The following is an 18,981-nucleotide window of genomic DNA, read 5'->3' as shown; positions in this document are numbered from 1 at the left end:
TTCCAGGCTGCCTGGTCCGTGCTGCCCGGGGTTCCTGTGGCGATTTAAAGGGCCCAGTGCTCCGGACACCGCTACTGCAGTAGCGGCATCCGGAGCCCCGGGCCCTTTTAAATCACCGGCCCCGAGGCAGCTGCTCCCTTTGCCCCCACTCCCCCGCCCGTCGGCAGCAGAGGGGGGGCAAAAGGGGCAGGGACCTTAAAGCGCTGCAGGGTCCTTTGCCGCAGCAGTGCTTTAACGTTGCTGCCCCTTTCCCGTCCCCCCCCGCCCCCGTCGGCAGTAAAGACGTACAACACGTTTCCGCTCTGCACTTCCTGTCGACTTCTATGTCAGTGAGTTCGTGAGCAAATCTGTAGCACTACATAGCAAGTTCCTGTACCGCATGTTAACGAATCTCGCATGTTAAATAGGTAGCACTGGGAGGCATGGCGCTACTGTGCGTTAAGCGGATTCATGCGTAAACAGGTCTGTACTGTACATCAGAAGCAGGAGACCTGCCAAACTATCAGTGAGGCATCTGGACCATTTTGGTGCTCAAGTGCTCTCAAAGAAGACAAGGCGGTTGCAGAAAAGCTAAATGAATTCTTTACATTGGTCTTTACTGCAGAGGATGTGAGGAAGATTCCCACACCTAAACCATTTTTTTTGAAGATGCCAAATCTGAGGAACTGTCCCAAATTGAGACGTCATTAGTGGAGGTTTTGGAACAAATTGATAAATTTAATAATAAATCATTGGGACCAGATGGTATCCACCCAAGAGTTCTGAAGGAACTCAAAAATGAAACTTAGGACTACTGACAATGGTATATAACCTATCGCTTAAATCAACCATTGATTTAGTTGGGAATTGCCCCTGCTTTGAGCAGGGGGTTGGACTAGATGACCTCCTGAGGTCCCTTCCAACCCTGATATTCTTTGACTGGCAGATAGCAGCTAATGTGAGGTCGATTTAAAAAAAAAAAAAAAAAAAAAGGCTCCAGAGATGATCCTGGCAATTACAGGCTAGTAAGCTTTTCTTCAGTACCTGGCAAATTGGTTGAAACTATAGTAAGGAACAGAATTATCAGACACACAGATATGTTGGGGAAGCATCAACAGGGCTTTTGTAAAGGAATTAGAATTCTTTGAGGGTGTCGTCAAATGTTGACAAGGGTGGTCCAATGGATATAGTGTACTTGGACTTTCAGAAAGCCTTTGGTGGCATGGTCCTTCACCAGAGGCTCTTAAGCAAATCATGAGATAAGAGGGAAGGTTCATGGTTCAGTAACTGGTTATGATAGAAAACAAAGGATAGGAATAAATGGTCAGCTTTCAGAAAGGGGAGAGGTAAATAGTGGGCTCCTGAAAGGATCTGTACTGGGACCAGTGCTGTTCAACATATTCATAAATGACCTAGAACAAGGAGTAAATAGTGAGGTGGCAAAGTTTGCAGGTGATACAAAATTACTCAAGATATTTACCTCACCAGCCTTGTCTCTCTCTTAGTCTCTTTTACTGGACCAGCTTCTGTTGGACAGACAAGCTTTCAAGCCACACGGAGCTCTTCTTCAGGTCTGGGAAAGCCAAGATGGTCAGGGATGCAACCCCATGCGCCTGGTGCCCCTAAGCCTCTAACTGCCAGAAGCTGGGATTGGACGTTAAGGGATGAATCACTTAATTGCCTTGTTCTGTTTATTCCCTCTGAAGCACCTGGCATTGGCCACCGTTGGAAGACCGGATACTGGGCTAGATCAGGGGTGGGCAAACTTTTTGGCCTGAGGGCTGCATCGGGTTTCCAAAATTGTATGGAGGGCTGGTTAGCGGAGGCTGTGCCTCCTCAAACAGCCAGGCGTGGCCCGGCCCTGGCCCCTATCCGACCCCTCCTGCTTCTCGCCCCTAACGGCCCCACCCCCGGGACTCCTGCCCCATCCAACCCCCCCTGTCCCCTGACAGCCCCCAGAACCCCTGCCCCTGACTGCCCCCCACCATCCACATCCAATCCTTCCTCTCATTCCTGACTGCCCCCCCCAGGATCCCTGCCCCCATTCAACCCCCCTGTTCCCCGCTCTCTGACCGCCCCGACCCCTATCCACACCCCTGACCACCACCCCGAACTCCCCTGCCCTCTATCCAACCCCCTCGCTTCCTGCCCTCTTAGCCCGCTGCCTGGAGCACCGGTGGCTGGCGGTGCTACAGCTGCGCAGCCCAGAGCACCAGGACAGGCACCCGCGCCGCCCGGCTGAAGCCAGCCATGCCACCGTGCAGCACAGAGCACCAGGTCAGGCCCGGGCTCTGCAGCTTGCTGCCCGGCAACAGCTCACAGCCCCGCCAACCAGAGCATTGCACCGGCAGCGCAGTGAGCTCAGGCTGCAGCGCAGGGGGAACAGCAGGGGAGGAGCCGGGGACTAGCCTCCAGGGCCAGGAGCTCAGGGACCAGGCAGGAGGGTCCCGCGGGCCATAGTTTGCCCACCGCTGGGCTAGATGGACCATTGGTCTGAACCAGTATGGCCATTCTTTTGTTCTTAACACAAGTGTGGCCTGGGTTTAATTTTTCATGCCTTTTCCCTAGTCTAGACAGGGCCTAACTGCTTGTCTCATTACTTAAATTGCCTGTTATTGAATGTGTACATTTTCCCTTTCATTCTGTTTCACTGTAGCTTTCTACATTCTTACTTTTTACCATCTCCTCCTTCACTTTAAGTAGAATTGTGTGCTTCCAGCACTTTTCCTGGTATGTTATATGTGGTTTTACAGCTGCTTTGTAACATAGTTAGGTTCTATATATCTTGGCATTTAAGTGTTACCACTCTTCTAACAATAACCATTTCAAACATGGTTCCAACTAATACTTGAGCCTTATTGTAGACAGGACTAGAGCAAATGTTGATGAGGGTTGTTTTTCTTCATGCTGGCTATCATTTCCACGCATACTTACTGGACAGAGGACTAAGAAGATTATGTGGTGCATTTCCTCACAGTTGCTCACACTATGTAGTCATCAGTTACCAATACAGTTGTTTTCTTCCCTCTTCTCACCCACTTGGAAAGCTCCTAATACCATCAGCTTTTGTGATAGGCAAAAGTTCTATCACTTTACCTAATTGGACATATCCCATTTTGACAAACAAAGGCAAAAGCAGACGAGAAGAAGAGTGAGGCTTAGTTTGCCTGACTTGTTTATGTGCATGCTCAGCAGCATGCTTCAAAAGAAAAATGCTGGTGTTTGGATAGCTGAAGATTGATAATTGGAAAAATCTCTGCATTTCCAGTTTTGAAACTAGTGTAGTTCAGTAGTGGCTAACACTTGTTACCATCACATAGTTACTCAGTTTCTTATGTGAAATGAGTTGATTTCATTCTAGTTCCCAGTAGCCACATGTCCACATCACAAAAACTACCAAAACGACTGTTGGCAATAATTGGCAGTGTTATTGGCAATTTCAGATGAGGATGGAGACAGACATATAATCTTGCTACTTAGGCCTTTCAGATTCAGGGTTGAGGTAAACAGGCAGAAATTGGCTTGAGAAAGTATTATATTGTTGCTGCCCAGGCTTTACCTGTTCCAGAGGACTTAAATGTCTAGGGTACCTGTAGATTATCACTAAAACCAAAATGTACCAGTACAATATTCCATTCTAAACTTTGCATATTGAATTATATTATGAAGCCTAATTTAAGTGATTTTTATTATCTCTAGATATTGAGTATTCTGTATAAAAAACTGTGGCTTGATTTGCCATAAGGAATTTACTGTACAATTTTTGGAAGTGCTAATGGATTTTTCTCTCAGAACAGAAATGCTGCATAAATCTCTGAGAGAAAGTGGGAGGGAGATATAGATTCTTAAAGTCTATAGTATGATTAGTGGCAAATGATCCAAAAGAGAGAGATGAGTCAAACTTATTGAATGGTTACTTGAAAAAATCCAAAATACATAGCGTCTAGCAGAGAAAATAACCACAAATTAAGTGGAAAGAGCCTTACTAAAAATTCAATAAGACTTTGGAGACTATATCTTAATTTTTAATGTGTTTATTAAATCTTCAGTGTATTTTTTTGCCTTGTGTGGCAATTTGCTTTGCAAGAGCCTCTACCTTTCTTTCTGGAGTTTTTTTCAAATTTTTGTAGACACATGTCTTGCAAGGGGGAAAAAAAACCTCTTCTGAAAGAATTGGGGCCCTCACTCAGCTATAGCAATTGACTCAGGAAATATGGGTGAATTGAATTAACTTGGATACTGAAATGTTTTGCTGGCATTTGAGATGTTAAAGGGAGCAGACAGGCCAAATTGCAAGAGGAAGAGTGCTCAGGCAACCTGTAGGAATATTTCTATTTTTTTTTACTAAGATAGCAGTGTTAGAAGGGACAGGCTCATGGAATGCTGGCTTGGGTTTGGTGGGTTAAAGGGCGTACACATTGTTTTTAAAAGAAATAGTTCACTGTAAGTTTCTTGGACTTGAATTATTTACATCTAGGAGGAATAAACATTGAAATGAAGCTTGTATCACTTTACTGTGTGCAAGAAAATAATTTTTGTGTACAAATTTGAACATAATTAATCAATAAATATCTAATTGCAACAGGATCCTTGGAGAGTCAGTGTTTTGTAAAAAGTTTAACAGAAATGCCCTTCCATTGTAAAAAGTCCTTCATTGTTTACACTTGTAAATTACTCATAATCCTGGGTTCATGGCAAGAAAGGTTCCAGTGCTTGATTCCTGAAAAACTGCAGGCTTTGGCTTAAGCTTCAGACTTTCTTCCCTTTCTTTGCAGGTATGTTTGCAACTGTGGATGGCATTTCCCAGCGTGCTCCTGTGCACTGGTCAGAGAATGTGATTGGAGCAGCCCTGTGTTTTCCTTATGTAGTTGCTCTTGACGATGAGTTTATTACAGTGCATAGCATGCTGGATCAACAACTAAAACAGACCCTACCTTTTAAGGAAGGCCACATCCTACAAGACTTTGAAGGTATTAGCTAGTACACCTATCTCTTTGCATGAATTTCTTGGGACATAAAAAAAAAATCTAACTTTATGCTGACATAGTATCAAGTAAAAAAAACAATGGGCTCCTTTGAAGAACAAGCTACCTCTCGTGAAACACACAATAATAGAATATCCTTAAATGTAACACTTTATCCTGCTGTTAATAGTATTTTCGCTAAAGAATATTATGTCCTGTGTTCCTACGAAACATTGCAAATGAAACCTCTCGTTCTTCTTTGAATGATGGTCCTTATTGTATTCCACTGTAGGTTACACATGCTCATCCTGTGCTGGAAAATTTAAAAGTGGTTTTTGTTGGTCTGCGTATGCACCCTGGCTCACCTCATGCCTCCAACTGAGGCGATAAAGCATGGGGCAGACCGACTTCCTCTCCAGTTCCTTCTCACTACCACATGATCCGGGTCAGAACCTCTGTCTGTAGCTTCAGCTTTGTCCCTTATGATAAGATTTTGCTTTGTAAATAGTTTTTAGTATCTTGTACTATTAATAGTTTTAGTGTTTTCATAAAAACAATGAGGAGTCCGGTGGCACCTTAAAGACTAACAGATTTATTTGGGCAAGAAGAAGTGGGGGTTTTTATCCACGAAAGCTTATGCCCAAATAAGTCTGTTAGTCTTTAAGGTGCCACCGGACTCCTCGTTGTTTGTTTTTGTGGATACAGACTAACACGGCTACCCCTCTAGTGTTTTCATAGTTTTTAATGCTAGATTAATCTTTGGGGGAACACTTCTCTTCTCTCCCCTCCCCCCCTTGTACCTTGTGTGGGTACTCGACTAGGCCCACGACTCCGTGCTTTAAATTCTGTGCTTCTTGCCAGTGATACTTCTTGGTCAGCGACAGCCACCAACGCTGCTTGTACTGCCTCAGGGAAGTTCACATCACAGTGAGATGCAATGTCTCCTTCTTGTTCCCCAGCCATATTGGAGAAGAGCAGGAATTCCACCTTCAAAAATACCTCATGGAAAAGACCATGAGGCCTCAATCAGAGCAGGCCAGGGAACTCTTTCTCTCCCCCCCCCCCCCCCTACAGTGGCCTTACTCAGCAAGGTTTGAGCCTCCTGCTGCTAAGCACAATATTGGTGCCAGAGAATCTACCCTCAGACCTCCTGGTGGGATCCCCTCGGGAACCCAGGAAGCACTCTCAAATGCATGAGACTGCTTTTCTTGAAATCCACTTTGAAGAAGTCGGATTCAGCTCTGAGCAAGACTAGCATCTCATCCCAAGTGGACTTAGAATGTACTAAGTCCCAGAGGCTTGACAAGAAAGCTCTTAAACATCGGGCTCTGTTGATAATAGAACGTGATCTGTTGGTATTGTCATCCTTGGCACCTCCGAAACCTCTGGATCCATCAGCACCGACAGAGATGTTCACTGCCTGTTCATAGCAGTCTTCAACAGCATCCTCTCTGGCTCCAGTGGTCTGGGCAATGATGACCCTGCTTGCACTGGGGAGAACTGGGTCCCATACTGCTTAACAGGACATCTTCATACTGCTGGATCCAGAATCCCCTCCATCGGGTCTGTTCCTTTCCAGAGATGTCGTAACATCACCTAGGGAGTCAACAACTTGAAGTTTATTTCCCCCTCTTTCCTTGAGATACAGCTTCTCTCCGGTGGCACCGATGGTACTACTCTGGAACAGGAATCCATGTTCTCCTCATCAGGAAACTCTGAACCAACTGAGGAGCCTTCGTTTCCTTACCCTACATCTCTGCTGCCCGAAAGACTTAGACCACCTTGGGATCAACCTCCACATTTAGCTCTGAGTTGCTGTCACCCCTTTCCAGGAGGCCTCCACAACCCCCTTTCGACTCTTCCTACTGGCCATATTGGGGCCCCGGGACCAATACACCCCTGCAGAGTTGGTCAGATCTGCTAGGGAGTTACTCCTTGCCTCCCCTCAGAGAAGGAAGAGCATTATGCACTGGATCCAGCAGTTCTGCTGGAACCAGCAAGGCTTCCACCTTCATCTCCAGACAAACCAGTAACCCCTTTGTCTCCTTCGCCTCTGCACCCCTATTTCCCCAAGTGAATTCAGGCAGTTCCAGGAGCATCTTCGTAGAGTTGCTGGTGAACTACAGATTCCTCTTGAAGAGATTCAGGAATCCTAGAACAAACTCCTTGACATCTTCTACTCAGAGTGGTAAGGGGCTAATCTTTGTTTTTCACCCCTCTCCCAACTCTTTGATGGTCAAAGCATCTTCCAAAAGGGCTAGACAGCAACACCCCTGGTCTACTTCTGTGGACAAAGAGGTTAAACGCCTAGACCTATTGGGAGAAAGGTGTTCTTATCATCTAGCCTTCAGTTCAGGATAGCCAGCTACCAGGCACTAATGGCCAAGTACAGCTTCCTGAACTACTCCAAGTTTGCAGAGTTCACTGACAGGACAGAGCTTGTTTCCAGGTGGTGATGGATGAAAGCAAATTAATAGCAAAGACCGACCTCAAATTTGCAGCTGAAGCTGCTGATACATCCTGTAGAGCCATGGCTACTGGCATTGTTAGAGAGTCATGGCTCTGTGTGTCAGGGTTCCCTAGAAAGGTTCAGAATAGTGTGGAGGACCTCACCTTCAATTAATCAGTTATTCAGTCAGAAGACTAACATCCCTACCTAGAAGGACTATAGGGCTACCCTCTGCCCCATGAATAAGGTTAAGATTTTGTCACTGTTATTTTTAGTAAAAGTCATGGAGGGTTGCAGGCAATAAACAAAAATTCACCGAAGTCTGTGATCTGTCCCTGACTTTTACTAAAAATAACAGTGATAAAATTGGGCTGAGCCCCAGCCATGCTGTGAAGGAGGGGAGTCCAGCACCCCCTGTGGCTGGGATCTCCGGAGGGCCCCCCTCCCCAGTGTTAGTAAAAGCTGATAGTTCCAGGGTCCCCCAGCTGTGAGGCCGGTGGCTGGGAGTTGCCGGGTCCCCGGGGCTGAAATGGAAAATGTCATGGAGGACACAGAAGTCACAGATTCCATGACCTCCATGACATAATCTTACCTTTACCTATGAACCACCATGCAACAGGACCTGCTTCCCTGCACCTTCTGCAATAGGCATACCATCCCAATCTCAACCCCCAGCGAAGCACTATTTTTGATGGGACCTCAAGAGCTTCGAGCCACTAAGCCCGACATTGCTGAACCGTCACACACCATTTGGAGGTTGTCTAGTGCACTCTATCAACACATGGAGTGCAATAACAATAGACCAGTGCATGCTGAACATCATCCATTCTGGCTATATGAATGAGTTTGCATCCCTACCTCCTCCACAGTCACCTTCCCCTTTAACTTTCAGGGACTGCTCTCAAGACTATTCTCAAGCAAGAGGTGGACTCCCTTTTAGAGTGAGGAGCAATAGAACATGTGTCCCCTGAATACCAAGGGGGCAGCTTTTATTGGACTTATTTCCTTGTATCCCAAAAGAAGGGCGCATGGAGACTAATTCTCGACCACCACCACCCTGACTGCTTCATTTGCAAACTGAAGTTCCATACAGTTATGCTGGCTCCTGTAATATCACTAGAAAAGGATGTGATTTACAGCTCTCGATATGAAGAATGCTTACTCTCATGTAGATATTCATCCCACTCACAGACGCTTCCTAAAGTATTTGCAGTAGTGGCAGCTCACACCAGATGCCTCGGTCTCGTTGTCTTCCCCTGCCTTGATGACTTGTTCCTTGTTGCCAAGTCATGCCAGAAGGCCCATGCTACACCTCTCTTCCCTGGGGGTCAGTGTAAATGCCGAAAAATCTATTCACACCCCCGCACGGTCTCTGGACGTCATTGGGGCCACACTGGATTCAATTATTGCAAGGGCATACTTGCCAATAGACAGGCTTCAGACCATGAATAGTATTGTAGCCCCAATGGCAATCAACCCTCCAGTACTGGTCAAAACATGTCTGTCTCTTCTACGTCATATGTCATCATGCACTCATGTCACTCCGTTCGCAAGACTCCACCTTCGTTGCCTTCAAATATGGCTCCAGTTGGTATACTCTCCAAACCGCCATCCTATGAACTGCATGATAACAATTCCTGCAAAGGTAGTTTTCTTTCCTACTATGGTGGACAAATGCTCCACAGATGAGTGGATGTCCCCTTTCTCCCCACTTCTCCAGGCCAGGACCATTACTACAGATGCATCCCTTTTTGGTTGGGGAGCTCACTTGGACAGCCACACAGCACAAGGCACCTTGACGCCACAAGAGTCTAGGATGCGCATCCATATTCTGAAGGTATGAGCAGTCCGGAAGGCATGCAGAGGCCTTTTTTCTGTTCATCCACACTCACTACATCCTTATGCTGTCAAACAATGTTATGACAGTCTTCTACATCAACGAACAGGGAGGCGCAAGATCCATCTCCCTGTGCGCAGAAGCAGTGAGCTTGTGGAACTGGTGCGTCGGCAACCAAATCACCCCATCAGCAGCCTACCTTCCCAGAAAACAAAATATGCTCCGACTCCCTCAGCTGACATTTTTCAGTTGACTACAAGTGGGAGCGCCACAACTTGGTACTGCACAATCTTTGATCTATGGGGAACCCTAATCAGAGATCTGTTTGCCTTCATAGCGAACAGAAAATGCAACACACTGCTGCAGGGGAGCCCCAGGTCACCACTCCCAAGGCGAGAGATTACTTCTTCCTTGGTCAGATCACCTGAACTATGCATGCCTTCTGCTACAACCCTTGTCACGAGTTTTGTGCAAAAGCTGGCAGGACAGGACATGAGTTATCCGGCTTAGACAATTTTGGTTCCTAAATCTCCTGTGCATGTAACCTTGAGTAGCGATCATCCTCCCAACATTCCCTGAGCTCCTGGCCTCGTGAAATAGGAAGATCAAGCACCCCAATCTGTATTCGTTTTACCTCAGGGGTTGCTTTTTGGATGGGCATCATCCTTAGAACGCTCATGTTTCTCAGTCATATGAGACATACTCTCTAACATTAGGAAGGATTCCACTAGGCAATGCTACCTGGCTAAGTAGAGAGAGTTTTCTTCTCAGTCACATCAAAGGAACATTCTTCCAGAAGGTGCGGGTATCCCTCTCATTTTAGACTATATCCTTTCTCTAAAGGAATCAGGGCTACCCATCAGCGCCTTACAAGTCCACTCGGTAGCAATTAGTGCCTACCATCCTCCTTCTGAAGATTACTCAGTCTTCACTCACCCACTGACCATTAGATTTTGCAAAGGCCTAATCAGAACCTTTCCACCTATTCATAAGTCTACCCCTCTGTGGGACTTGAACCTTGTTCTCTCAGCACTCACAATGCCACCCTTTAAACCCCTGGCTTCCTGCTCCATTTCCCTTCTCTCCACAAAAGTTGCATTCGTTGTAGCCATCCCCTCAGCCAGAAGGGTTGGCAAGCTTGGAGCAATGATGGCGGATCCTCCTTGTACTGTATTCCATGAAGATAAAGTTCCACTACGTTTATACCCCAAATTCACCCCCCCAAGGTTGTTTTGAAATTTCACTTGAGCCACTTGAACCACTCAATCCCCTTAGCTGTGTTCTTTCCTAAACTGCACACTTCCTCAGAGGAACAGAGTCCACACCTTCAATGTCCAGCAGTCCTTGGTGATGGTCTTTGTAGGTAAAAGACCAATTGGGAAGTCCCAGAGACTATTCATCACTATAACAGACTTGGGGGACAAGTGATCTCTACTCAGAGGACCTCCAAATGGATCTCTGGCTGAATTCTACACCATCAACTATCAAACCTTCCCTCCCACCCCCCACCATGGATAAGAACTCATTCCACGAGAGCACAAGCAACAACTATGGCATCGCTTCAGAAGGTATCCCTTCTTGATATCTGTAAAGCAGCCACATGGGGCTCCGTTCACACCTTTGTGAGACACTATACCCTAGTCCAGGACTCCTCTGCTGATGCCTCCTTTAGAAGGGCTGACCTTTGCTCAGCCCTACTATTTACATCTTTGCACTCCCCTCCTACTTAAGTACTGCTCGTTAATCACCTTCCCTGGAATACAATAGGGACCATCACTGGAAGAAGAGGAGGAGGTTACTTACATGAGGAGTGTAGTCCCTATCTGTATTCCACTACCTGCCCTCTTCTCCTCTGATTCATGGTGGAGAAGGAACTGGAGAGGCAGTCGGTCTGCTCTGCTTTTTATCCCCTCGGTCGGAGGCACGAGGTGAGCCAGAGCGCATGTATGTGGACCAATGGACGCTACTTTCAAATTCTCTGGCTACTGGCTCATGGCGCGCATGTGTAACCTCCGGTGCAATACAGATAGGGACCACACATCTCGAAGAACCTCCAGTTACGAGATTGGTTTTGAACTGAGTAAAGTAAAAGACTTGTGATCTTTATGCACGAGTCGTCTGACTGATACCATTGTGCATAAAGTGGAGCACGTGTGTCTGCCACTGGAGCCCTCACTTGTAATTTTACACAATTTTTTCCTTCAAGGGAACACTGTCAACTTAAAATTTTGTAAGTGAGTTGAGTAGTTTGTGGTAATACATCTGCAGATGACGCCTCTTCCTCCTGCCAAACCCTTTTGTAGGTGTGGAATCACACTTTATAACACTTTCTCTCTTTTTGGTTGCTGTGTAAGATGATCAGAAACAGGGTAAACAAGCTATTTGAAAAAGCTGACAAATGCAGATAGTAAAAAAATTGAAAATACCAATGTTTTTTGTTTACTAAAACATAGATGGTATCCATTAAAAACAATGCCAAAAAAACTTCAGAAGTGATTTCAAGTTGGCTTTCCTTTAGCTATGGATTTCAGTTTCATATCTACATTGAATATAATATAGCTTTGTATATTATGGTAGAACCTTGCTAAGTTGCACTGGAATCTGTTTTCAAGCCTACAGTTCACTAAAGCATGAATCATCTAAGCAGTACCAACATAGGTAATGTTGCTCTCCCTGTGAGCCAGTGGAAAGCAAAACACTGAGCAACCCTCAGAACTCAGTAATACACCAACAATCAGCTGTATGTTGCTCTTGGTCTGGTTTAAGAGCTTGGTCACAGAACAACACAGGCACTTGTGTTGAGAGTATGATGTTTCTGGTTTTGTCTCTGGCAATCATAAATTGGAATGTTTCCAGTTTAGTGAGGGGTGTGTGTGAGAGCCAATGTATCTGTGTAATTACAGGGTACCCCAGCCTTGTATTATGAATTTTTACTACTTCTGCACAATGTACTCACCCACCCTTCTGTGATGACTGTGAAAATGACCATGAAAAATACTCTTCCCTGACAAATATGCAAATACAGGTTTGCAGGCTGGGGTGCACCTTTTTTTCCCTGTTTCGTGATATACTAAGATGTACAGAAAACTTTCTGTACTAGAACACACATTTATGCCTGTGAAAATGAAGAAAAATTGCTAGTATGAGTGGATTTAAAATTTATTTTTGTAGTTTTTTAAGGACAAACTTAAAGTTATAGTACAGGGATCGGTAACCTTTGGCACGCGGCCCATCAGGGTAAGCCCCTGGCAGGCTGGGCTGGTTTGTTTATCTGCTGTGTCTGCAGTTTCAGCCGATCGCGGCTCCCACTGGCCGTGGTTCACCACTCCAGGCCAATGGGGGCTATGGGAAGTGGCGTGGGCCGAGGGATGTGCTGGCTGCCTTTCCTGCAGCCCCCATTGGCCTGGAACGGTGAATCACGGCTAGTGGGAGCCGCGATCGGCCGAATCTGCGGACGCAGCAGATAAACAAACCAACCTGGCCCGCCAGGGGCTTACCCTGACTGGCCGCGTGCCAAAGGTTGCCAATCCCTGGTATAGTATAAAATCTGTTAAATATATTAATTGCAAAGATGAGCTTCAGAACTTGAAAACAGAGACAACTACGCTTTTATATCATTCTGTTATTCTATAGCAATGTTAATGTTTAATGAAGTTGCTAGAAATCAGTTTGTACTGTTCAAAATGCCAATTGCCAATTTTTTTTGTCTTCTCTACTCAGGAAAGGTAATTGTAGCTACCAATAAAGGTGTGTACATCTTGGTGCCATTACCTCTAGAAAGACAGATTCAGGATCTTCTAACCAGCCACAGAGTGGAAGAAGCCCTAGTCTTAGCAAAGGCAGCCCGAAGAAACATTCCAAAAGAGAAATTTCAGGTTTGTCCTACCTTGAACATATGTCAAAATATGTGGAAGTTGGTCCAGTGGCAAAGAAGTAACTGAAGAGCGAGAGCTCGCTAGGGAGAAATCTAATATCTCCTATTCCTTGGGTCTGAGGAGTTAGGTATGCTGCTGTGTTGACTCTAGGTTGAGTTGGCAGTGCTGAGTACTACTGTCTGGATGTCTTCTCAGTTTCTCAAAGGTGTTAATGGCATCATTTAAAAGATGGTGCATGTTTTATCATGCTGGTAGAGATCATGTGCTGTAAAGGTGAGATGGTGAGAGAATGGATAGAAAAGGGAATGAAGGGTTGTGCTTTTTACCTAGATTCTCCTTGTGCAGGACAGGTTGCCTCATCATGGTGAAATCATCCCACTTTTTCAGTGTTGTGATTTTTTTGAAATCACGGTCTATAGAGCATATAATTAAAAAAAAAAAAAACCACCCCAAACCTGAGAATAAGTGAAGAACCACATGGGCAAACTTTTGTAAAGTATCTGTCCAACTATTTAACACATTGTTAAGATTACAGAACAAGACATTTTGGTTTTAAGGAGAAAAAACAATTGTTTGTGTGGATGTGGATCAGTTTCTTTTGCAATCTTTATTTTTAGTTTATGAAATCTTATCACTTGTAACATTTTCTAGATGTGTAAGGCAGCCAGAAGGGACCATTGTGATGATCTAGCCTGACTGCTACATAACACAGGCCATAGGACTTGCCTGGATTATGTTCTGCTTCAAGTCTAATAGTTGTGATTGGACTAGAACATATCTCTTTAGAAGAACATCCTTTCTAGATTAAAAAAATAAATTCCAGTGACAGAGAATTCACCACAATTCACCCTTGATAAGTTCCATTAATTATACTCACTATTAAAAATAAACAAAAGATGCATCTGAAGAAGTGAGGTTCTTACCCACGAAAGCTTATGCTCCCAATACTTCTGTTAGTCTCAAAGGTGCCACAGGACCCTCTGTTGCTTTTTACAGATTCAGACTAACACAGCTAGTCCTCTGATACTTGATTTTTTTTCTAGTCTGAATTTGTCTAGTTCCAACTTTCCATCTAAGGGTCTCAATTCTTTATGAATACTAATGCCTCACAAACATGCGACGTAGGCTTTATGCCCATTTCATAGATAAGGCGGATGGAAAACTAAAGCAAAGGTGACCTAACCAAGTGAGATGATGGCAGTCAGGAATAGAACCCGTGAGACTTGACTCAGGCACCTGTTGTAACTCCTGACAAATATACATATGTGTAACTAAGATTGTATGTGTGGTTTAGTTGTATATGGATGCATTTTAAAAAGTGAAATTCAGTGCTGACTTAATAAGATAATACTAGATAATACTTGGTCCTGCCATGAGTACAGGGGACTGGAATAGATGACCTCTCGAGGTCCCTTCCAGTCCTATGATTCTATTATGACTATTGGTTGTCATCACAAGCATTCATGAGGCAGAATCTCAGTTGGAAACTACTTTTGTTGAGCCATTGAGATGAGTGTATCTGTTCCCGTCCTCCTACATGTGCATGAGCTTCTAAGAGCAGGTCTACACTTGAAATGCTGAGCTACAGGCTTTGGTGAAGACACTACTACGCCAATGGGAGAGCTGCTTCTGTCGATGTAGTTAATCCACTTCCATGAAAGGCAGTAGCTGTTGACGGGAGAAGCCCTCCTATTGATATAGCGCTATCTCCACCAGGGATTAGCTCAGTATAACCGTGTTGCTCAGGGGTGTGGATTTTTCACACCCCTGAGCAATGTAGTTCGTAGTGTAGATCTGTCCTAGATGACCGAGTGGAGTAAATATACTAATAAACACTTTTGTAGTGGAAGCCCAAATATACAGAGAAGTAGCATGAAGTCACCACAAATGTGTTAAAAGAACATCGTTCTTAAAAAATAAGCTTCAAGTGCTCAAGAAATTAAAATGTAATAAAACATTGACCCAATAAATGTATTTGATCGAAATAAGATGGAGAAAAATCAAAGTAAATGACATTTTTAAACTTGTAGAAATATATCATTGTTCCAAAGCACCACTAATCATCTTTCTCTGACTTCCTTCTCTTTGAGGCCTTCTTTGGTCACTATAATGACATTCAACAATGGGTTTTTCTCAATAGTCTGGGAGCATCTGTAATTCAGTGGGCAAGTTAATGATAGAAAGGCAAGGGAGAGGTGTCTTTTTTTGTTTGTTTTTTGTTTTAAAAAAATGCAGAATTATTATTTTAATGGTGTCACCCTCTGCAACAAGACAGTGGGGGGATTACTGCCCTCCCAGGTCCTCTGGTTGGTGGAAACTGATAATAGTGTTGTTGAAAATGGGTTGAGTTTGGTAGCATTCTGAAAGCCCTTTCTCCCAGGAACGTAATGGTACCAAACATGGCAAATCTCAAACAATTATGTAAATATAGTCAAGAAAATGTTTAAAATCAACATTTTTTTTTTTCAGTGTACAAATATGCAGCCCTCTCAAAATTAAATTGTGGCTTTCAACTGACAGTACTGTTATCAGTTAATGCTCAGAACGTGATACCTGATCGATTTTTTTTTTTTTTTTTTTTTTTTAATGGTACAGATTGTTGTAAATGGAAGGAGTGCTCCAAGTTGATTTGTCTTCACTGGAAAAAAAGAAGCAATTTAGTGGTATTGATTATATATTTGGGAGGAGTTTTGAAAAGGAAATTGGGTTTTTAAAAGGTTGCCAATTCCCTTCTGTGCACTTGGTTTAGATGAAGCCCTAGAACATGAAAACAGAGCGGTGAAAGCGGTTGGGAGATTGGTGGGGTATGATACATCCAAATGCTCGTTCCTCCTCCCCTCGCCCCCCCCCCCCCAACCCCAGAACTCAATTGAATTTTGAACAAAACTTTAAGCATAGCAGAAGTAACCATGCACCATTTAAACCAGTGGTGGGCAGCCCATGGGCCGCAGGTTGCCCACCGCTGATAAATGCCAGGAAGGGGCAATTTTAAAGCTACAAGATAAACTTACTCTTACTGGCAACCCATTCACATATAACTGACTGGAGCTCATTAATGTCAAGATGGAAGGCGTCTTCAGTGATGAGATAGCTACAAGTTGTCAGTTGACTGGCTACTTTGGATCATGACTTTGCTGGAGCCTTGGATAATTCTTTGGGTTTTGAGGACTTCATACGTCTATGGGCTCCAGGTAAGACCAGACTAAAGCTGTGCTCAAATGCAAAGATGAAAGTCAGAGTGAAGGTGGTTGGGACTGTTACAGAGCTAAATGCAGACAGATCCTTATTTGTTCGTGTCCTGGTTGCGTCCTAATCTCAGTGTGGTGCTGATCTATATGAGACTTTTGGGAAGTACAAGTTCTTCATGGTACAACAATACATGTTCGAATGTGATGGAACAAGGTGTGACGCTTTATAAAAGAGAGGTGACCATGTTTCCACTAATGTATCATCATTGATATATCACCACTGTTGCACAATTGTGATAAATCGGGTAAGGTATCATCGGAAAAATTATAGTCTGCTAAGTATGATTATCCTGTTTATATGCATGTAATTATGAAACTTTGCTATGTATTTGTATCTCAAACCTGTTGTGTTTTTTGGGTAACACCCCCAAAACAGATTTACATCAAGGCTAGCCAGCCTGCTTGATGGCCTATTAAGGACAATCAGCTCTTTCAGGGACTCCTCCCGATGTCTCTTCAGGCAGTACGTAGACAGTGCTTGCCTCATGTCTCAGCAAGGCACATATGACCCAGGACTCCATGTTTTGCCATTAACTTTTCATGTACCTGGACTAAGAGTATAAATTGCAGACTGTGACATTCATTTGTCTGTTTCCTGCTCCAAAACTTTGGACTATGATTTCTAACAAAGAAGAGCTTAGAGCAATGGGCTGAGGACCTCAATGTTTGGGATGAACTAGAGAGACTTATTACAAACTGGCAGATTTAACGTCACTGCTATTATCTTGATCTACAAACTCTGAAATCAACTGTCTGTGGGAGAAAGGGCTTTCTAACGATACCCATTTCTGACAACATTGTTTTCTCAGAATTTCCACCAACGGGTGGACCGGGAGCTGGTAGGCAGGAGAAGGCCATTATGGCCTCCTCCTGCCATTATGCTGCAGAGGGTAAAACCATTGAAATTATGATTCTATTAATTTTTATGAATCAAGTGACACCTTCCTTGCCTTTCTATTACTAACTTGCCCAGGGAATAAGATTGTAATACATTAAGTTCCCAAGCTACAACTTAAGTGCTATGTCAATGTTAAGTTTTTGAAGGTGACTTGTGAAATTTTTAAAAAATGAAAAGATCACAATCTCATTTTAATGATGCATGAAGAAATCCTGGATGGCTTTTGTCTAACTCCCCCTGTTTTTAGTTTTACTTTAAAACATGTAGGTATTGTCTTATCTAGAAAATTCTATGGCATATGGAGAACTAATGATGTAATAACTTCACAAGCAAATGAAGTTTGACAAACTGAAAGGGAATTTTAATCATGGATTTATCATGGCTTTGATAAGTCTAGTACCCAATGAGTAGATGAGAGAAAGATGTCTTAGATTCAATAGTCTCCCTCCTTTATGGTGTGATAGTCTGCAAATATTTGAGATGGCTGAGAAGTATTGCGGGGAAGACCAGACTTCTAATTCCCAATATATCGGAGGAACAAAATAGGCAGGAAAAAAAAATCAAGCTCTTTTTCAAATCATAAAGAAGCAAACCATGACTGGTACCCCAAGGACAATGTCACATTATATTTAACACCTTTCCATGCCACAAGGCTAAATAATTTCCCCTGTACTACTTTCATTTAAGTTGTATGGATGAAGTATGGGAAAGACCATACCACACTCTGTTCGTGCCACATATTTAACTGCAATCCATTATTTAAAAATAAAGATGATTCAGGACTTCTGGAACTGAAAGTATTTCCAAGTTGTACATTTTTACAGTTTTTAGAATAAATCTCTGTTCCTACGTACTTTATGTAAGCTAACAACAATTTTCTCCAAGTTTTACCAAATTACTCCACGTAGGCATCTCAAACACTTCAGTACATGCAAGCAAATGTGACTTTCACAATTGTCCAGACATCTGAAGAAAGTGTTGTGATTTATCCACTGCTTTGTCTAGTACAGTTTGGTTCAAATTTTAAAATTGCCCAAAAATTGCCATGAAAGTACATTAAATATGGGTAAAATCAAACGCTCAATAAAACATTTCTGTTTCCCCTAAAGCAATTAGCATAGAGACAACCAATTACCTTGAAAGTTGTTGCTTAAATCTCTATGTACACTACGTAGAATAACTGTTACCATAAGGTATCAACATAATGTGCATGTATGAAAACAATTGATATCTTTGCCCAGACTTGACCTGTATCCCTTTAGTTTTTCCAGGGTCAGAGGAACTTTTATAGTTAGTTCTTTCTTCATATTCTGGACCCTGGGTTTGGGGCTTTTTTTTATTGTAACATTGCTCACATTTGTTGGATCCTTCCATTTTAACAGAATTGTCTTCCAAAAATTCCTTCAGACTAAGGCTAGCTCTCTTAGCCTTGGCTTCTGGCCAGGGGTTATTTTTCCCCCAAAACCATTTGAAAGATTAACATCACAAAGAAAATAAAGACATTTATTTATCCTATGTTAATTAATAGGGATTCCAATTTTACGGCTGAACTAGAATCCCAAAATAAATGGGTTAGTCATGTCATGTATAACTGACATGTGGTGTTTAGTGTATAAAGAAGGCTGCATCCGTCTCCTCATTAAGAAATGCTTTCTTAAGCTGTTGCATTTTCTTTCAGTTCTGAGTAAGGGCAAGTCAAGAAATAAAGATTTTGCATCCTATACAGAATAT

The 18,981-nt window shown here is 43.4% G+C and overlaps 1 protein-coding gene across 1 annotated transcript in view; it reads left to right on the top strand.

The window, feature by feature from the left end:
* Positions 1-18,981, top strand: part of TGFBRAP1 (transforming growth factor beta receptor associated protein 1) — a 52,400-nt gene that overhangs the window by 4,585 nt on the left and 28,834 nt on the right. Inside the window, exons 2-3 of the mRNA XM_065419135.1 lie at positions 4,755-4,949; positions 12,950-13,104. Of these exons, the coding sequence (XP_065275207.1) occupies positions 4,755-4,949; positions 12,950-13,104 (350 nt within the window). The remainder of the gene's footprint in view (positions 1-4,754; positions 4,950-12,949; positions 13,105-18,981) is intronic.

Source organism: Emys orbicularis, chromosome 1, assembly GCF_028017835.1.
Source record: "Emys orbicularis isolate rEmyOrb1 chromosome 1, rEmyOrb1.hap1, whole genome shotgun sequence".
Classification (NCBI taxonomy): Eukaryota; Metazoa; Chordata; order Testudines; family Emydidae; genus Emys; species Emys orbicularis.
This window is presented reverse-complemented; position numbering and strand designations above follow the sequence as displayed.